Source organism: Thermobia domestica, chromosome 2 (genome assembly GCF_964235325.1).
Source record: "Thermobia domestica chromosome 2, izTheDome1.hap1.1, whole genome shotgun sequence".
In the NCBI taxonomy this organism is placed as follows: Eukaryota; Metazoa; Arthropoda; class Insecta; order Zygentoma; family Lepismatidae; genus Thermobia; species Thermobia domestica.
The window spans coordinates 87664690-87680032 of NC_137455.1; the positions used below are offsets into that span (position 1 = coordinate 87664690).

The window sequence follows — 15343 nt, forward strand, 5'->3', positions numbered from 1 at the left end:
GTATTAATTTGAAACACATTTTCGTATTCTATTACTCAGTACTTTAAATAGCTGAATAGTTCAATATTAGAATAATTTGATAATGGTAATGATCCATTAGCATTAGTGTAACTAGAAGATTTTGCTAGGAGTGGCCATGACCTCTTACTTCTGTGAATTGAAAGAAGTCTTCAATATCAGCCTATGATCTAATGGGGGGGGGGGGGGCAACAGTGTTCTTCCACGCTTCTCCCACCTCTAGTTACACCTATGTTTATTGTTGTTTTTAAAACACTACTTTCTTTTTTCCTTAATATTCTGAAAACTATTTTAAGAATTTAAATATCAATTATTCGAATACTTGTTTGCCTTGTATTATTTTGTTCAAAAACTTGAATAACTATTATCCATTCAAAAACATTATTAAGTAGAATCTTAGTAGTGGTGCTTTGTATCCATTAATACAGCAGGAACGTAACAAGGATACTTTTTGGAAAGGGGTTTCATGTAAATTGTAAGAATAAGCTGATAATTTCAACTAACATACCCGCACGTCCTGCGCAACCACAGGATACTATTGTTGTCAGATAATATAAAATTAAAAATATTTATGGCTAACAAAGCAGTTTTAATAACACGTTAATAATATCTTTAATTAAGAATTTCTCGATAATTACTCGAATTTAAGACGTTCTCGAATCTAAGACGCGCCCCGATTTCGCTGGGTTAAATTAAGGTAAAATAGTAATATGTTCAGTTTTTACTATTACTAAAGCGCTCTTTGATATTGGTTATTTTCGGTGATTTATATATAGTTGCGGGCACGGCATCAGGAGTATCATTGCTCATCTCAGCGACTCCAAAAACTATAGATTCGACACTAATATCGGTTATTTTCGATCATTTTCAAATGTCTCTCCCCCTCTCTAAAGTTACACGTCAAAGTGATATGACAAAAACCATCTCAGATTCGAACTTCATCTAGGTTGATGAAAATTTGATCGAGATCGGTCAGGTGGTTGAAAATTTGATCATCTCCCCCTCCCCTACGTTGCATCTTCAAAGTTAAATGATAAAAGTTATCCCAGCCCCAAATGTTATGTATGTTGAAAATTTGATTTTTTTTTTTTTTTTTTTTACATATGTGTCTCCATTTCCCTCCCCTACATAGTTCCGTCAGAGAAAAATGATGAAAACATCCCAGGTCCGAACTTTATTTATGTTTAAAGTTTGATCGAGATCGGTCATTTGGTTCAAGAATTATTAAATTTTATTTATTTTTTATAATTCCCCCTCCCCCTCCCCTAAGTTCTACCATAAAAGTGAATAGCTAAAAACACTCCCAGGCCAGAACTGCATCTACGTCAAAAATTCGATCGAGATCGGTCGGTTGGTTCACGAGTTATCAAGTTTTATTCATTTTCATATATTTACCCTCCTCCCCTCCCCACCCTAAGTTCTGCCATCAAGATGAAATAATAAAAAACTTCCCAGGTTCAAACTTCATTTATGTTGAAAATTTGATTGGACAACAGCACCAACAAATTCTTCCTTGTTCCATTTTGCAAAAGTACAGGACAATAGCACCAACTGTTGTCACAAAAATATGATGTAACTGATTTGAGAAAGAAATTGAGATGGAAACGTTACTTAGTGCTAGACAAAACTATCCACTCCCTACATTTTCCGTTCAGGAAGGACAGGTCAGAACATATCTTAGGATGTGGCATCTGCGGTGGTGGTATATACAAGGGAGTAGTTCGGAGTTTAATTCCTCCTTGAGCAAGGTATTGTGGCAATATAATAATTTGTTATATTAAGAACTCTACCATTGGGCCAGCGTGCCCCTTGGTAACAAAATTGAGTGCTTGAACCCCCTATGGTGACGAAATTCTGTGTATGGCACTGGGCACTTGAAAATATAACTCATTCATATTGATGAATCGATAGTAGTGTAGGAAATGATACTCTTGTATAAGATAATCGGAACGTTTCCCAAAAGATGATCAAATATGCTCCTGATAAAATTATTCTGCTTCACTCTGAGATACAATTAGCTATTTGCTCCTTTCTACTCCAGAAGTGAAAGCAGCAGCGTTGGTTCACCACGCATCTAATGAACTATTTTTGTTTCTTACAGTTTGTAGAAAATATCTGGGATGCAAGAGATAAAAATTTCGATGCATATTATACCGTATATATTTATAATGCATAAACGAAAAAGAAATATTTTGTGTGGGCATAAAATATTAAGTTTTATTTACACGGTATAGTAAAGATAAACAAAGTTTTATTCAATATTTGCCTGTGAATTTGAATTTTTGACAGTATCACAATTCTTATTTTCAATCTCACTAGGAAACCAATCAAATGAAAGAGACAAATCTATATTTTAAAAAAACTCACCTCTATACGCCATATTAGAAAAGCAGATGAATTCTTTGGAATAGTTCTGAATGCAGGGTCAACGTTGTTCATGTTTTCTGACACTGAAAAAGAAATTAAATTTAAAACATTAATTAACGTTTTACACATTAAGTATAAATGTTTGCTACAACTTTTGATAGACTGAATAAAGCCTTCAAAATAAATGAAAAAAACTAATGTATTCTTTATCAGAAGAAGTATACAGGTTTTAACTCAGTGATAAAATTACTTTGATTTATTTATGGTAATTAATCACATGGTCGAAACACAGAAGTGGACAATTTAATACATGTTTATTTAGCCCTATTCCGCTACTCTAATTAAAATTTTATGAACATTAGTTAACAAATCAAACAAAAATATGCAATGATAAGTTCTATACCGGCTTAGTGGTAGAGAGCTCATATCTTGGTATGGGGTTCTGGCTCGATTTTAGCCCGCGACAAAGTGGGCAAACACTATGAGTGTTAACCTGTTTCCTCCCACTTCCTTCATTTCACCATTATAATTCAACTCATCATCACCATTTCTCTCAGCCCCGATTTATAATCGTAGAACGTTAATTTTTTAAAAGAAAAATAACCGACTTCGAAAACACACTGAAAAGCAACAAATTAAAACATTTAAAAAAGACATTACACGACTTCAGAAAGGCACTGAAATGCAGAAAATAATAGCGCTAAAATTTAAAAAATAATAATAAAGCACTTGAAAATAGAAAATAATTTATTACACCCTACTAATATCTATGCAAAATTTTAAAGCTGTGCCAAGTCGAACAAATTAATATCTAATATAAAATTATTTCGACAATTTTATGAAGCACTAATACAGTAAAAGTATGTTTACCTTGACAAAAATCTAACTATTTTTATAGATAATAATAATAAATTATTTTCTATTTTAAGGGCTTTATTATTATTGCCTGCTTTTTAGCGCTTTCATTATTATTTGCCTTTTAGTCCCTTTATATATTTTGTTCATATTTTTTCAAAAAAAGTATTTTTTTTTGCTTTGTAGTGTGTATTTTTGAAGTCATTTATTTTTCTTTTAAAAAGTTTTTATTTTCTACTTTTTAGTGCGTTTTCGAAGTTTATTTTTCTTTTGAAAAGTTTTAACTTTCTGCTTTTTAGTGCGTTTTTGAATAACGTTCTTTTTAACTTTTTAATTTTTTTCATTTTTCATTTCCCCGGTAGTTAGATACCTAAACTAAAAATATGACACCAACTCTCTATAAAATGAGTCTCCTTATGAAACACGTATAAAGAAATGTATAATAATTATCAATTATTATAGGTAAGACCTATATATACCTATATATATTATAAGTAAGAACCTTGCTTGGGAATAGCTCATTTACATTAGTGAAAACTGAATCGAAATATCATGTAGTCTAAAACACAGTTAGCCTTTTATGCAAGAGATGGCGTTAGTGTCCAATATCGCAGAGTATGAGTTGCAGCGGATCCGGCCTAGCGTCATTTGATAGCTGACACTTGAAGGTAGTACATGTGCAAAAAGTGTTGGAATTTTTAGAATCAGACATAAGATATTGTACCATGAAGTTGACTGAATTTTTCACAAAACTGTGCTACATTTTACAATTTTATTTGCAAATGCTCGTATGTCCGTGAAGAAATTGGTACTGCTTATGGGGAAGATAAGTATGTTATCAAAAGCCAAAGCCAAAAGATGGGTTATTCGGCTCTTATGGAAGTTTTGATGTCGAATGTGCTCTTTGCAAAGGGCGATCAATTACAGAAAAATTAGGTGATATTCTGGAAAAACTTGAGCAGAATTGTATGTAAACAGTCATGATATCGCTAATAACATCAGCATTGTTAAACAGTTTTATTTATTTAACCCTTTCACAGAGGAAGTCGACTTTTGTCGACAGAAACAAAATTTCCTTAACATGCGAATGTCGACTATAGTCGACGTGTTAAAATTTGTTTGTCCTTATCTTGGCTTTGTCGAGAGTAGTCGCCAAAGTTGTACCGTTCATTTTTGTTTGTGTTCTATTGTTTTCGATAAACAATAGAAATCACACAGAAAACCTTTGGCGACTACAATCGACAAAACCAAGATACAGACAAATTTTAACACGTCGACTATAATCGACATTCGCAGGTTAGGGAAATTTTTTTCCGTCGCCTTCCACAGTGAAAGGGTTAAAGCTGGATAAATATTTTTCTTAACCCTTGACTACATGCAACCCATCTTACTCTATCGACTTTCTGGTTGCATAGTTCAAAATGAGTTTCTCAGGGGTTACAGAAATTGTTTGATTTCTTTGAATAATCAATTAATTATTATGATTTTTAATTATTTTATGTGTAAAAACCTTCCTTAGGAATAGTTTATTCGATTAGTGAAACTGCTTCGAAATATGACTAATGGTTCTCGATACAATGGCGCACAACTCTACATACATACATACATTCATACGGGTCAAACTGAGAACATTTTTTTTAAAGTTGCTTTTATAAAATTCTGTACCACGTTATCTACTGTTTAATCGGCTAAGTACTGATTGATATTGTTACCCTTGACTCCGGTAGTAGAAATGCTTTACAGTTGTGTCACATGATGTCGCTACTGTCAGTAATAAACTTAAATGATCAAAAGTTACAGATCCCATTTGATTTGAGTAGAGATACTGGCGGAGATAAAATCTGAATTGTTATCGTACCTTATAATAATAACAAAGGATGGCGGTAAATCGGGGGCAAAATTTAAATTTCTGGGTAGTTTAGGGTCTCACGATTATCCCCTGTAGGCTGAAGGAGACGGATGAGTAATGCGGTGCGATGATAATGTGGAAGGAAACAGCACAACCCCGGGGGAAACTACTGGTACGATATTGCCCAAAATAAACTCGCGTGGCTGGGGACCGAACCACGGATACCCGAGATGAGCATTGTCAGGCTCCATGAACTCGTCGATTTGTATCCAATTACTAGGGTCAAGCCAGGCCCGTATCCACGGGGGAGCAAGGGTGGGCCGCCCCCCTAACTTTTCGCTGCCCCCCTAAAATGTTTACGGTAGGCTTGCAAATGAACTATAATATGGTTGGGTCGGCCCCTCCCTACATTTTTGGGCTGGCTACGGGCCTGGGTCAAGCGCTGTCAGACTTTAGGGTTCACCCCTCATACAGACTAAACGCTCACTGCCATTACTATGGATGGGGATTAACCAACTTCATCATTGCCCAGTGAAGTCTGTGGCAGAGAATATGTTAACAAATCAAACCTGATACTCGGGCACTTAATCTTCAATTCGAGTTTGGAACAAGAACCACAATTACTAAATAAGCTTCTATAAAAGATTTATTTTTAAGTTATTATTTTAAAACGGAAATTTCACTCAATATTCCAGTTTTTAATCGCTGTTTATCAGTTGGAATTTCGCTATCATGATGTGTAGTAAATTGTATGAAACCGAGCAGATTAAGGTCTGCTTCGCTCTTCGTTATCTTGCATGACTAAACACTTGATGTATGATGCTCACGGTTATGTAAAAGAAGAAGAAAGTGTTCGTATTTTACTTCACCTCATATCTTATCGCTCTCGCTACACTTAAGTCACACTTCATAACAGTGGAACACTCGATGCAGTACGTGGCTAAAGTGAAACCATTTATAATGTGGTGGAAAGCGGACAGCTTTCAAATTAACTTATATCTTTCCATTACATTTTGCATGTTTTTATATTGCATCATGTAACTCATATATACGAGGGTTACTAGAAAGTATGAATCACCAAACGCATGATCAGTCTTGTACTTTAAACATCTATTTATCTGAAAATAATTAAAGTGTCTTTTAGGGTAACAGATAACATTAAAAAGGAAACATTTTAAACATATCTAATGCTATGGCCTCAGATTCGGGGAACTCGTTGAATCCGAATTCCTAGATTTCCGAAACTCTTCCATCGCAAAATACATGAAACCTGTCTATGTTCAATTGGAAAGTAGCAGACTTAAAGAAAATACGTATATTTTCAAGCAATAATTGTTATAGCTTGTAACATAAACATTTCTAATGCAGTGACTAATTATTACTCACATGCCAGTTTGAAGTATAGACAAGCAATATACTTGTATATCAGAGCTCCCTTGCAGCAATACAGTTAGCGTATGCAGCATTGGCGAGGGAGACCCGGGTTTGCCTCCTGCATTTTTGGTTGAAGTTATTTTCAACAAAGTTTCTCCTTCTCTTTGTTGAGTTCATTGACCTTCCAGAACAAACAACCATCAAAGATGTTTACAAGGGTTTGTACAAATTGAAGAAGATTGTGAATACTGCCGAATGTTCAGGTATCCAACGTACATAGGTAAATTTAACTTTAAGAACATAGGACAAACGTTGCTTCAATGCAGCCAAGTTTCAAGACAAACAACTTACAGAGTAATAAGCATTTACTGTTTCATGAGAAAATCAGGCTTTATGAAAATACGGCAAAATTAACATGTTCTACTGTAACACTTCAATACACCGGTCTTCCTTCTTGGTATCGTGGCAAGCACTGTTCATGAGGACCCATGTACGATTCCCGATGGGAAGCAACGAAAACACTACAATGGTCTAGATCCCACTTTTTAAACTTTGAATATCGTCCTATATAGCCTTGTTGTTGGAAAAAGACGTAAATACAAGCCAATCAATCAATCAAGTAGTTCTCAGAAATCATTCTCTTCCCCTGCGGACGTTATATTAACTTTGCTCCTCTTCCCCATCCTTTTGGGCAAGAATTTTCAAAATTTACGCAATGAATGAAATATTTAAAATAAACCCGGCCCCCTATATTTGGAATTAAATCACACAAATGTGAATTTTGTTTCGACAACTGAGATCTTTATTGAGCCAAATTAGAATTTCCTATTTATGATTGTCAGAATATCGCCTTGTATTTAAAATAAATAAATAAATAAATAAAACCGTACGTACCCTGTTTACGGAAAGCCACATTTTTTTTTTTTTTTTTTAATTTTATGCCCAACTATTCAAAAGAAACATTAACAATAGCAGTTGCAATCCATTACAATAATAGTTCAATTTCCCCATTCATTTTAAAATTCGTGCAAAAATAAAGCATTTTATTCATGTTGTGTATGTTAAAGAAATCCTTTATACAAAATTTCGAGTCTCCACAACGATTGAGAAGAAATATTTAATAATATTGTACTTCCCACCACAGTACAAATTTCGTCCAAGTGAATGAGATGTCCACACTTCATTCATGAAAAGGCCTCCATAAATACTTTTACGTGGAGCGTCTTACAGAAACAAGTGATAATAGTCAAATTTCCTCTCTCTTGCTTTCAGTATACACTGCAAAATTTATGTTCATGAATGAGGTGTTCTACTTCGTTATCAAAAAAGCCCCGATATGCTTACGTTCATGTTTTTGTGCCTAATAATTTTCAGAAAAAACAGGTAACAATATTAACATATTCTACCTCTTATTCTCCGTTAGATATAGTGTGCAACATCTTGCTTCAAATGCAAATTTTAGAAGGATATTAATACGACGTTTTAATTTATTAAGCTTAAAGGAACGAAGCCATGAAGCGTGCTCCGTTCAGATTTTATTGAAACAATAGCAATGTCTTCTATGTGTTCTTCTCGCGGTATAATTAAATCTCGACGAAATTTTAAAAACTGGATAAAAATGCCTAACAACTTTTTCAAATAAAACAATTACAAGGAAATACTATGGAACAGAGTTGTTGGTTCGATGGTAATCGAGTTCGATGGCATCCCTTTCAGCAACGAGTCTAGTTAAGATGTGGACCTACAGCTTAACGTGGGATTTAAACCACATGAGCTCTCACTGGGAATCGAACCTGGTCTCTCGCACCAAAGACGCGAAAGAAGAGAAAGAAACTGCGAACGGAATGATTTTTCATACGAAAACTGACTGAAGTTCATTGTTAAAAGAAATTCTGTGGCTATTTTTTAGTAAGATCAAACAGCAGCAAGTAATTGGTAGAAGGAAATGAACCGCACGATATACATCATTTCTCAATAATTCGATTCTTTTTGAAAAAATCCGAGAAGACCGGATGGACTGTAGTAGATATGACGTAATCAAAGAACCCAAGATATGATTCTTGAAGTTTGTTATCTTGAGAGTGCTTCTTTGAGTTTTCAAAGTCCAACACCCAGTGACGACGCCAGAGAGGGCGAGGACGCCTTGGTGGCAACGTTTGCTACCCAGAATAATGTATTGCAGTATAGATCAAGTAATATAAAACTATTCTTTTCGGTATAAAAAATAGCTGTCCCCCCAAATTTTGTCTCCCCTGCGTTTGCATCCCCTCTCGAAGAAATTGAAGTTGGCATCGTTACTGCCCAACAGCCAGACTAGCACAACACACTTTCTTTTGTTTCTTCATTGTCTCACAGTTGATAGGCTCTGTTTCAGCAAGACATCGCAAATCCAACCCGAGAAACGTTCAAAACCCTAGATTCAATTGCATTTAACCATTCAAGATTCAAGTATCTCAGCTTCACATACGAACGTTGCCTTCTGAAAGTTGTTTTAAAAACATGGTTAGGAGCATAAAAGCATATTTTGTGAAATAACTATATTTTCTCTTAATATTCGATATTGTTCATTGATATACAGAAAAAAAAAGTGTACTTAAACAAAAATTAATACTTTATAGTGAGAAATGTGCACCTATTTTATGTCCAAAAACAGGACAGTTGATCTGGATGAAACAGTGGTAGGCAGCTTTGTTTAGTATGTATTTTACATTATTTTATAATGCTACCTTATCATCTGTAGTGTTATTGAATCAAACGATTCACAATATTTCAATCAATTTTTTTGTAGGCCTTATATCTGGAAAACTACATACATACATATGTACATACAGTGTAGTCAAACTCAGACTATCACTTAACTCAGTATGATGTGCTTATTCCATAAAAAATACGAAAACTCGATTTAGGGGCGTTCAAAAAATTTATATCCCCTGATCCAAAAACTAATTATAGGCCAAGATCGTAATCTTTTGATGCATTTTTAGCATTCCTGTAATTCTTGTTCAAACAATCTGGCAAGACAAGTTGTCATTATGCTTTTTTATACTACATATGTACGAGAAGCACTGTCAATAACTGTAATCATAAAAATGAATTAGATCTCAACGCACACAGGAAGTATAAAGGCAACATCTACTTAGACCAGAATATGTCATATTTTGAATAATATTTAAATGTGTTTATTACTTAAAATTCTATTGGTGTAACGAAAATAACTATTTGAACATATCCCTACGACACACTTTTGGAACATAATTGCTGAGTTCGTAACAGTAGTTCTCTCCAACAATACGTCAGGTTTGGAGGGTGTTTCTAGGTTTAAAAGAACAATACTCTGTTAGCTAACGTAGGGTCCACATGGGACTGATCTTACAAAAACATTTACAAAAATATATAACTGTGTATTCATTATTTTCTGCAAATTTATAAAATTGCAATTTACGGTTAAAGTGACTGAGTGCGTATGAAGAGGTATTTATTTCCATTGTGATGTAGCTCCGCAAGCTATATTTCGTATGTTTACAAGACGGAAGTTACTAGTGTGAAGACTACAATAGTGATAAGAAGTTGTATTATTGTTCATGATTATGAATGTTTACAATTAAAAAAAAAAAAAAAAAAACCAGAAAGTTTGTTCCTGTCAGGAAAGTTATTTTTTCCCTGCCACACGCCAAAACACTGCGAAAAACATATTAAGATACAAATACCGATACAACATACACCACGGTCGAAATGCATGCAAATAGCACACGAATGCCATAATTGCAACAATGTTGTAAGCTCCCTATAATACTGTCGGCACCTTTTAAGAACAAATGTTTCTCTAAAGAAAGAAGGATGTGTCAATTTCAGGAAGAAAGCCAGAAAGTGGATATCTTTCTAAAATTATTCGACATTGCTCTTAGGAAAGAATGCTAATGCGAGAGTTACCGAAGGACATCACCTCTAACAACAAGATACATGTGCACAAGTTTTAACCCATTATAAGCGCTATACAAAAACAGAAAGTATAAGGAGCAACAACTTCGGCGTTCCCCTGTCACGTGCATGTGCAACTAAGTTCCTCTCAAGTGTCCGGCGCCAGGTATCCCCTATCAATTCGCGCGACCTCTCACCAGTAGTTAAAGATAAGAATTTTCTTGTGCAGGATACCTAGTATAGGAAAGTTACCATATATAGGGAGGTTACCTAATTTGGGGAACTGGGATTTCTCAACAATAGGGAAAAATAGTCTGAAGAATATTGCATGATGGATACATTGTGTATTGGTCTGGAAATAACAGGGCATGGGCATATTATTTGGCGAAACTGACAATTTCCTTGTCTGAGTTAGGGTAATGTGATCTTCGAGCGCTCGAATATTTTCAGCTTGTGAAGAAATCACTATATTCCCGTTTAAAGGTAAGAAATGTTCTATTACAATATCATAAGAGTTTAAGCAAAGGAAGAAAACCAAGTATGTAAGATAGTTTTTGTTTGATCGAATGATCTGTTGTTGAAATTAGAGTAGGAGAAACACTGATTATTTTAAGACTCAAGATTACATGTGTTACATTTGCATATTGGGAATTCTGATATCTTAACATAGGGAAAAGGAGTTCTCTTGATTTTCATTTTTCTATTACACGGTTTTGGTTGTGGTTAATATTCTGATGTAACTTTTCGACGAACAAAGTTCCAATACATCATCACTATAGCTTCTAAATATCTGCTATGAACTGCTTTCAAACAAAAAGTTTACAAAACCTCCCCATATTTGACATTTACGTATTTTATGGGCAACAACACGTATAAACTAATTTAAAATAACACGTTTACAGTTTACTATTTTCTTTTCCTGGTACTAGTTTCTCTATATTTTTCGCAAACAAGATTACGTACTAAGATAGCCGTTAATGCTTGAAACGCAATCCCTCTCACTTTCTTAGAGACTGATGATGTAGATGTGGCAACCTTCTGGTATACCACTGTCTACTGCTAGCAGAAAGAAACGTATAACTGCTTTCGCGCTCACGTAGGTTCCTCCGTGCTAGAGAGCTACGAGCTGGCAACCAAGCAGATTTCCTCTCTGTGTATCGGTTTCTGTAGGCAAAGCGAGTAAATCGAAGTTAAGAACTATGGCACAGCAGCCATTTTGTGGCTAGCGGAGAATTTTGGGGCATCACTTCCTAGCACTCTGTGTCAACGCAATGCAAAATTTGTGTTTTCCTTTGCGATTGTTGTTATTGTGGTTAGCCTATAATTACTTAATGCGATATTTGAATTGAGTCCAATCCGCTGATTTTGCTCCAACCGTTACGGAAAGAGGCCCGCAGACAGTATTGTATATTGGAGAATGTGTTAACGTCTATTTACTCTGATGAGCGTTGTGAGTGACATCTAGCGAGAAAATGATATGCTACGAAGAAAATTACTTTTTTAATATTTTTGTAAGGCTAAAATGTTTGTTTGTAAGGCTAAAATCAATGCAATAGTGTATTTAAGACCAAGTAGCAAAATCAACATATATATTTCGTGATGCAAACTGATGAATGAAAAATATTATAGAGGACACCGTACCGTTTGCTTTAACACAACGCAAAATTTGTGATTTATGTAGCGATAATCGACATAACAATTATAATCACAATTTTTGCGTTACGTTGCTATACTCAGAATTTTTGCTAAGACTAGTACGGAATGACAACCAACGTCAGTAACAGAGTCAACTCTTGAGGGAAGTGACATTGGTAAAAGTTATTGAGAACTTAACTGCGCAAATATATGATGGAATTTCATCTACGGTGGAAAACATTAATGGTCTCAAAACATAAGTTCAAATATAACACACCAACCACTTTTTTGTTCATTGTTATGCATATTTTGTATATTATATTATTATTATTATTAATAATAGTATTATTATTATTATTATTATTATTATTAATAATAATAATAATAATAATAATAATAATAATAATAATAATAATAATAATAATAATAATAATATACAAGGTCAGTGGTAGTCCATGCCGTCAAACTAGTATGCGCCACTGATATTTGGCGTCTTTTCTCTAAGTTAAAATGTTATTTTGTAAAAATCCTCTTCTGCAACATACCTCGTAGAGGTAAAGAATGATTTTGGAATTCCCTTGAGCACACCGTTCTACCAAATAGAAAATTTAAAGGTTTGTCTGCTCGAGTAATGTCCTAATCTAACCCAACTTGAAAATGTAAGAAATCTATCAAAATTTGGTAGAACAGTCTGCTCGAGTAATGCCTGATTTTGCAGGGTCATCATTAATATGCACCCATGTTGTGAAACCGTACAAGCCTAGATGTAAGAAATGTCTATTCGCCAATATAATAAGTTCCGATAAACCCCGTCAGACCAAACCTATGTAATAAGTAAACGATATCAAACGTACCCTAATTTAGTCTAACCTAACTTAACCTATTCATAAGTTATTATTGTCATGTTGAAAAACTGCGGGGGGGGGGGTAACTGAATAAATGCCTTATTCTGAAAGCATATCATGATTTTAACATTAAAAAGTAATGTGTTTCATTTTCTTTTGCACGACAGCTCGTAAAACTGCACGGTATAATCTGTTTTTCAACACTGCAGTTTTATTATTACATAAATTTCAATTAATATTTAAGTGATACGAAACCTACTACCACAAAAATACATTAATACAAATATAAGCTACTTTATATTGTTGATGTACCTGTTTTATTACAAGTATCTTTACTTGTTTCTACTGTAAGCATTCTGCTTTGCGAGTAATACTTAAGATATTAGTTTAATATTGAACATTACGAATTCGATTTATAGCCCAAATTTCAAACGAGTTATATTTTCTTTTAGTTTTTGATAAGCATGTGCTTGAATATATAACGTTCTCTACCAAATTAACTCCAACATTCATTTCAGTAAAATTTTGTGTTATAATTTTTAATGTGCTTCTAACCATAATAAACAATGCTTCTTTATTAATTATATATAATTTCTAGTTAGGTTTCCGTAACGACCTTTTTAATCAGTTCTCTGTTTATAGGCTGTATTACATAATGGAATCATTGCATGCAACTTGCTGGCTGACTGGATTGGATTGTATATTTTACAGCTTTTCAAATTGCATGCAATCTGATGCAGCTTGGGAGATAATTGAGAAAGCTGCATACAATGATTGCATAATGTACTCAGAAGAAGAAATATCCAGGAAGCTTGTGCTCAAACCCTCTTCCAACTGACTCAGAAACTTCAGAATTACTGTCCATTTTGGAAGAAAAACGACATTAGTGATACTAACTGATAAGAAAATCTATAATTACCTCTCCTGCAGGTCTCGTGACATTGATTACCAATGTTATTAATACCCCGTGATCAGTGGTGGATTTACGAAGGGGGGGTATTTTGGGCTGAAGCGTTCCCTTAAAATTCTTGGATATCTTAAAACGAAGTTAAATATTAGTCTTTCCTATGCTCATAAACTGCAAGCTCCCCACAAAATTCCAGGAAAGGTTAGTGTTAAATCTCACTTCCAGAGACTATTGTTTTGCTGTTAAGTGTTAAGTACGGTAAGTGCAATATGGAAGACAAATGATATTATTGATGTTGAATGAAAGAAAGGCGTAATTATGTCCACCGTGCGACATGTAGCATTGATTTGCACTCTTATTAATAATCCCGTGGTGTAGTGATGTGCTACGGGTGATGATGGTGATGTGGAATTCTGTCCGAAGGCACGTCTTTGACGTGAAGGTCCCTGAGCAAGGAAAACCCATGGCAACTAGTACAGTATGAGATGATGATGAAGTTCTAAGGACGGGACCTACAGGTTAACATGGAATCCGACTCACGTGTCCACAGGAATCGATCCCGGGACTTCTTGATCACAAGGCAAAGCTTGTGGGAAGAAAAAACAAGCAAACATCGGACATTAGCAAGGTCAGAGCAGTTCACTTCTGGTACATAGTAAGGCTCGAACCCGTATCACTGAAACACATGCAGGCTTGAGTAAGCACCTGAGTTGTCGTATAGTTCAAGACCAGGTTACGAATCGGGTATCAAGAGAGCAACCATGGTATTAAAGTTCCCAGAAAAATCCTTGTTAATAAAACTTTACAATACGTTGAACAATAATGCTGGTACCATTCGTGAATATCTCCGATGATAGGGGTTACATCGTGGTCCCATTACATAATGTGCGTTAAAAGAATGATGAGAAAGTTTAAGGGGACCGACATGTTTGGGTTGAGACCAGGAAGAGGTCGTAAGAGTGAAGCATAGGAAAAAAATCAAAATGCTCGTGAAGAAATCTGCAAGTAACAGTGACGTGGTAAGTGCGAAGGCAGTGTCAAAACATCTGAAAATGCCGTATGCAACTGTGTGGAAAATTCTTCGCAAAATGCTGCATTGGTATCCTTACAAGGTAACAATAAAACATCAATTGCGTGCCACAGATGCCGATGTTCGTCCCGGAATTTTAAGGGAAGCTTCAGCCCAAAGGCCCCATAAATCCGCCACTGATCACGGAGTATTAATAGTATTGATAATCAATGCCACGAGACACACAGGAGAACTAATTACATAATTTCTTATCAGTTAGCATCAGTAGTGTCGTTTTTCTTCCACGCTGCACTTACTTGGCGTTGTACAGCGCCACAATTACATCTAGTGGCGAAAATTGGAACTAATTTTGTTTTCTACACCAATCGCTTCTGCATGTTCCCAAATATACCCTTACCAAGTTTGGTTGCATTCTGTCAAATAGTTACGTCTCAAGAGTTCTCTGAACAGCGATACTTACTTTATGATAACCTGATATATAAAGTAACTCTGTAATTTTACAACCCAGCACCCTTAACCATCTGGACTGAACTATGCTCAATAAG

At 34.9% G+C, this 15343-nt stretch overlaps 1 protein-coding gene across 4 annotated transcripts in view; it reads right to left on the reverse strand.

Moving 5' to 3' along the window:
- Positions 1-15343, reverse strand: part of qua (villin like protein quail) — a 132952-nt gene that overhangs the window by 43262 nt on the left and 74347 nt on the right. For 3 of the 4 annotated variants that reach the window (XM_081743773.1, XM_081743769.1, XM_081743776.1), the window contains exon 2: positions 2386-2468. In XM_081743773.1, coding sequence (XP_081599899.1) covers positions 2386-2457 — 72 coding nt within the window. In that variant the 5' untranslated portion in view covers positions 2458-2468. Of the gene's footprint in view, positions 1-2385; positions 2469-13173; positions 13280-15343 lie in introns of those variants that run through there. The other variant, XM_081743766.1, reaches the window with a different exon arrangement.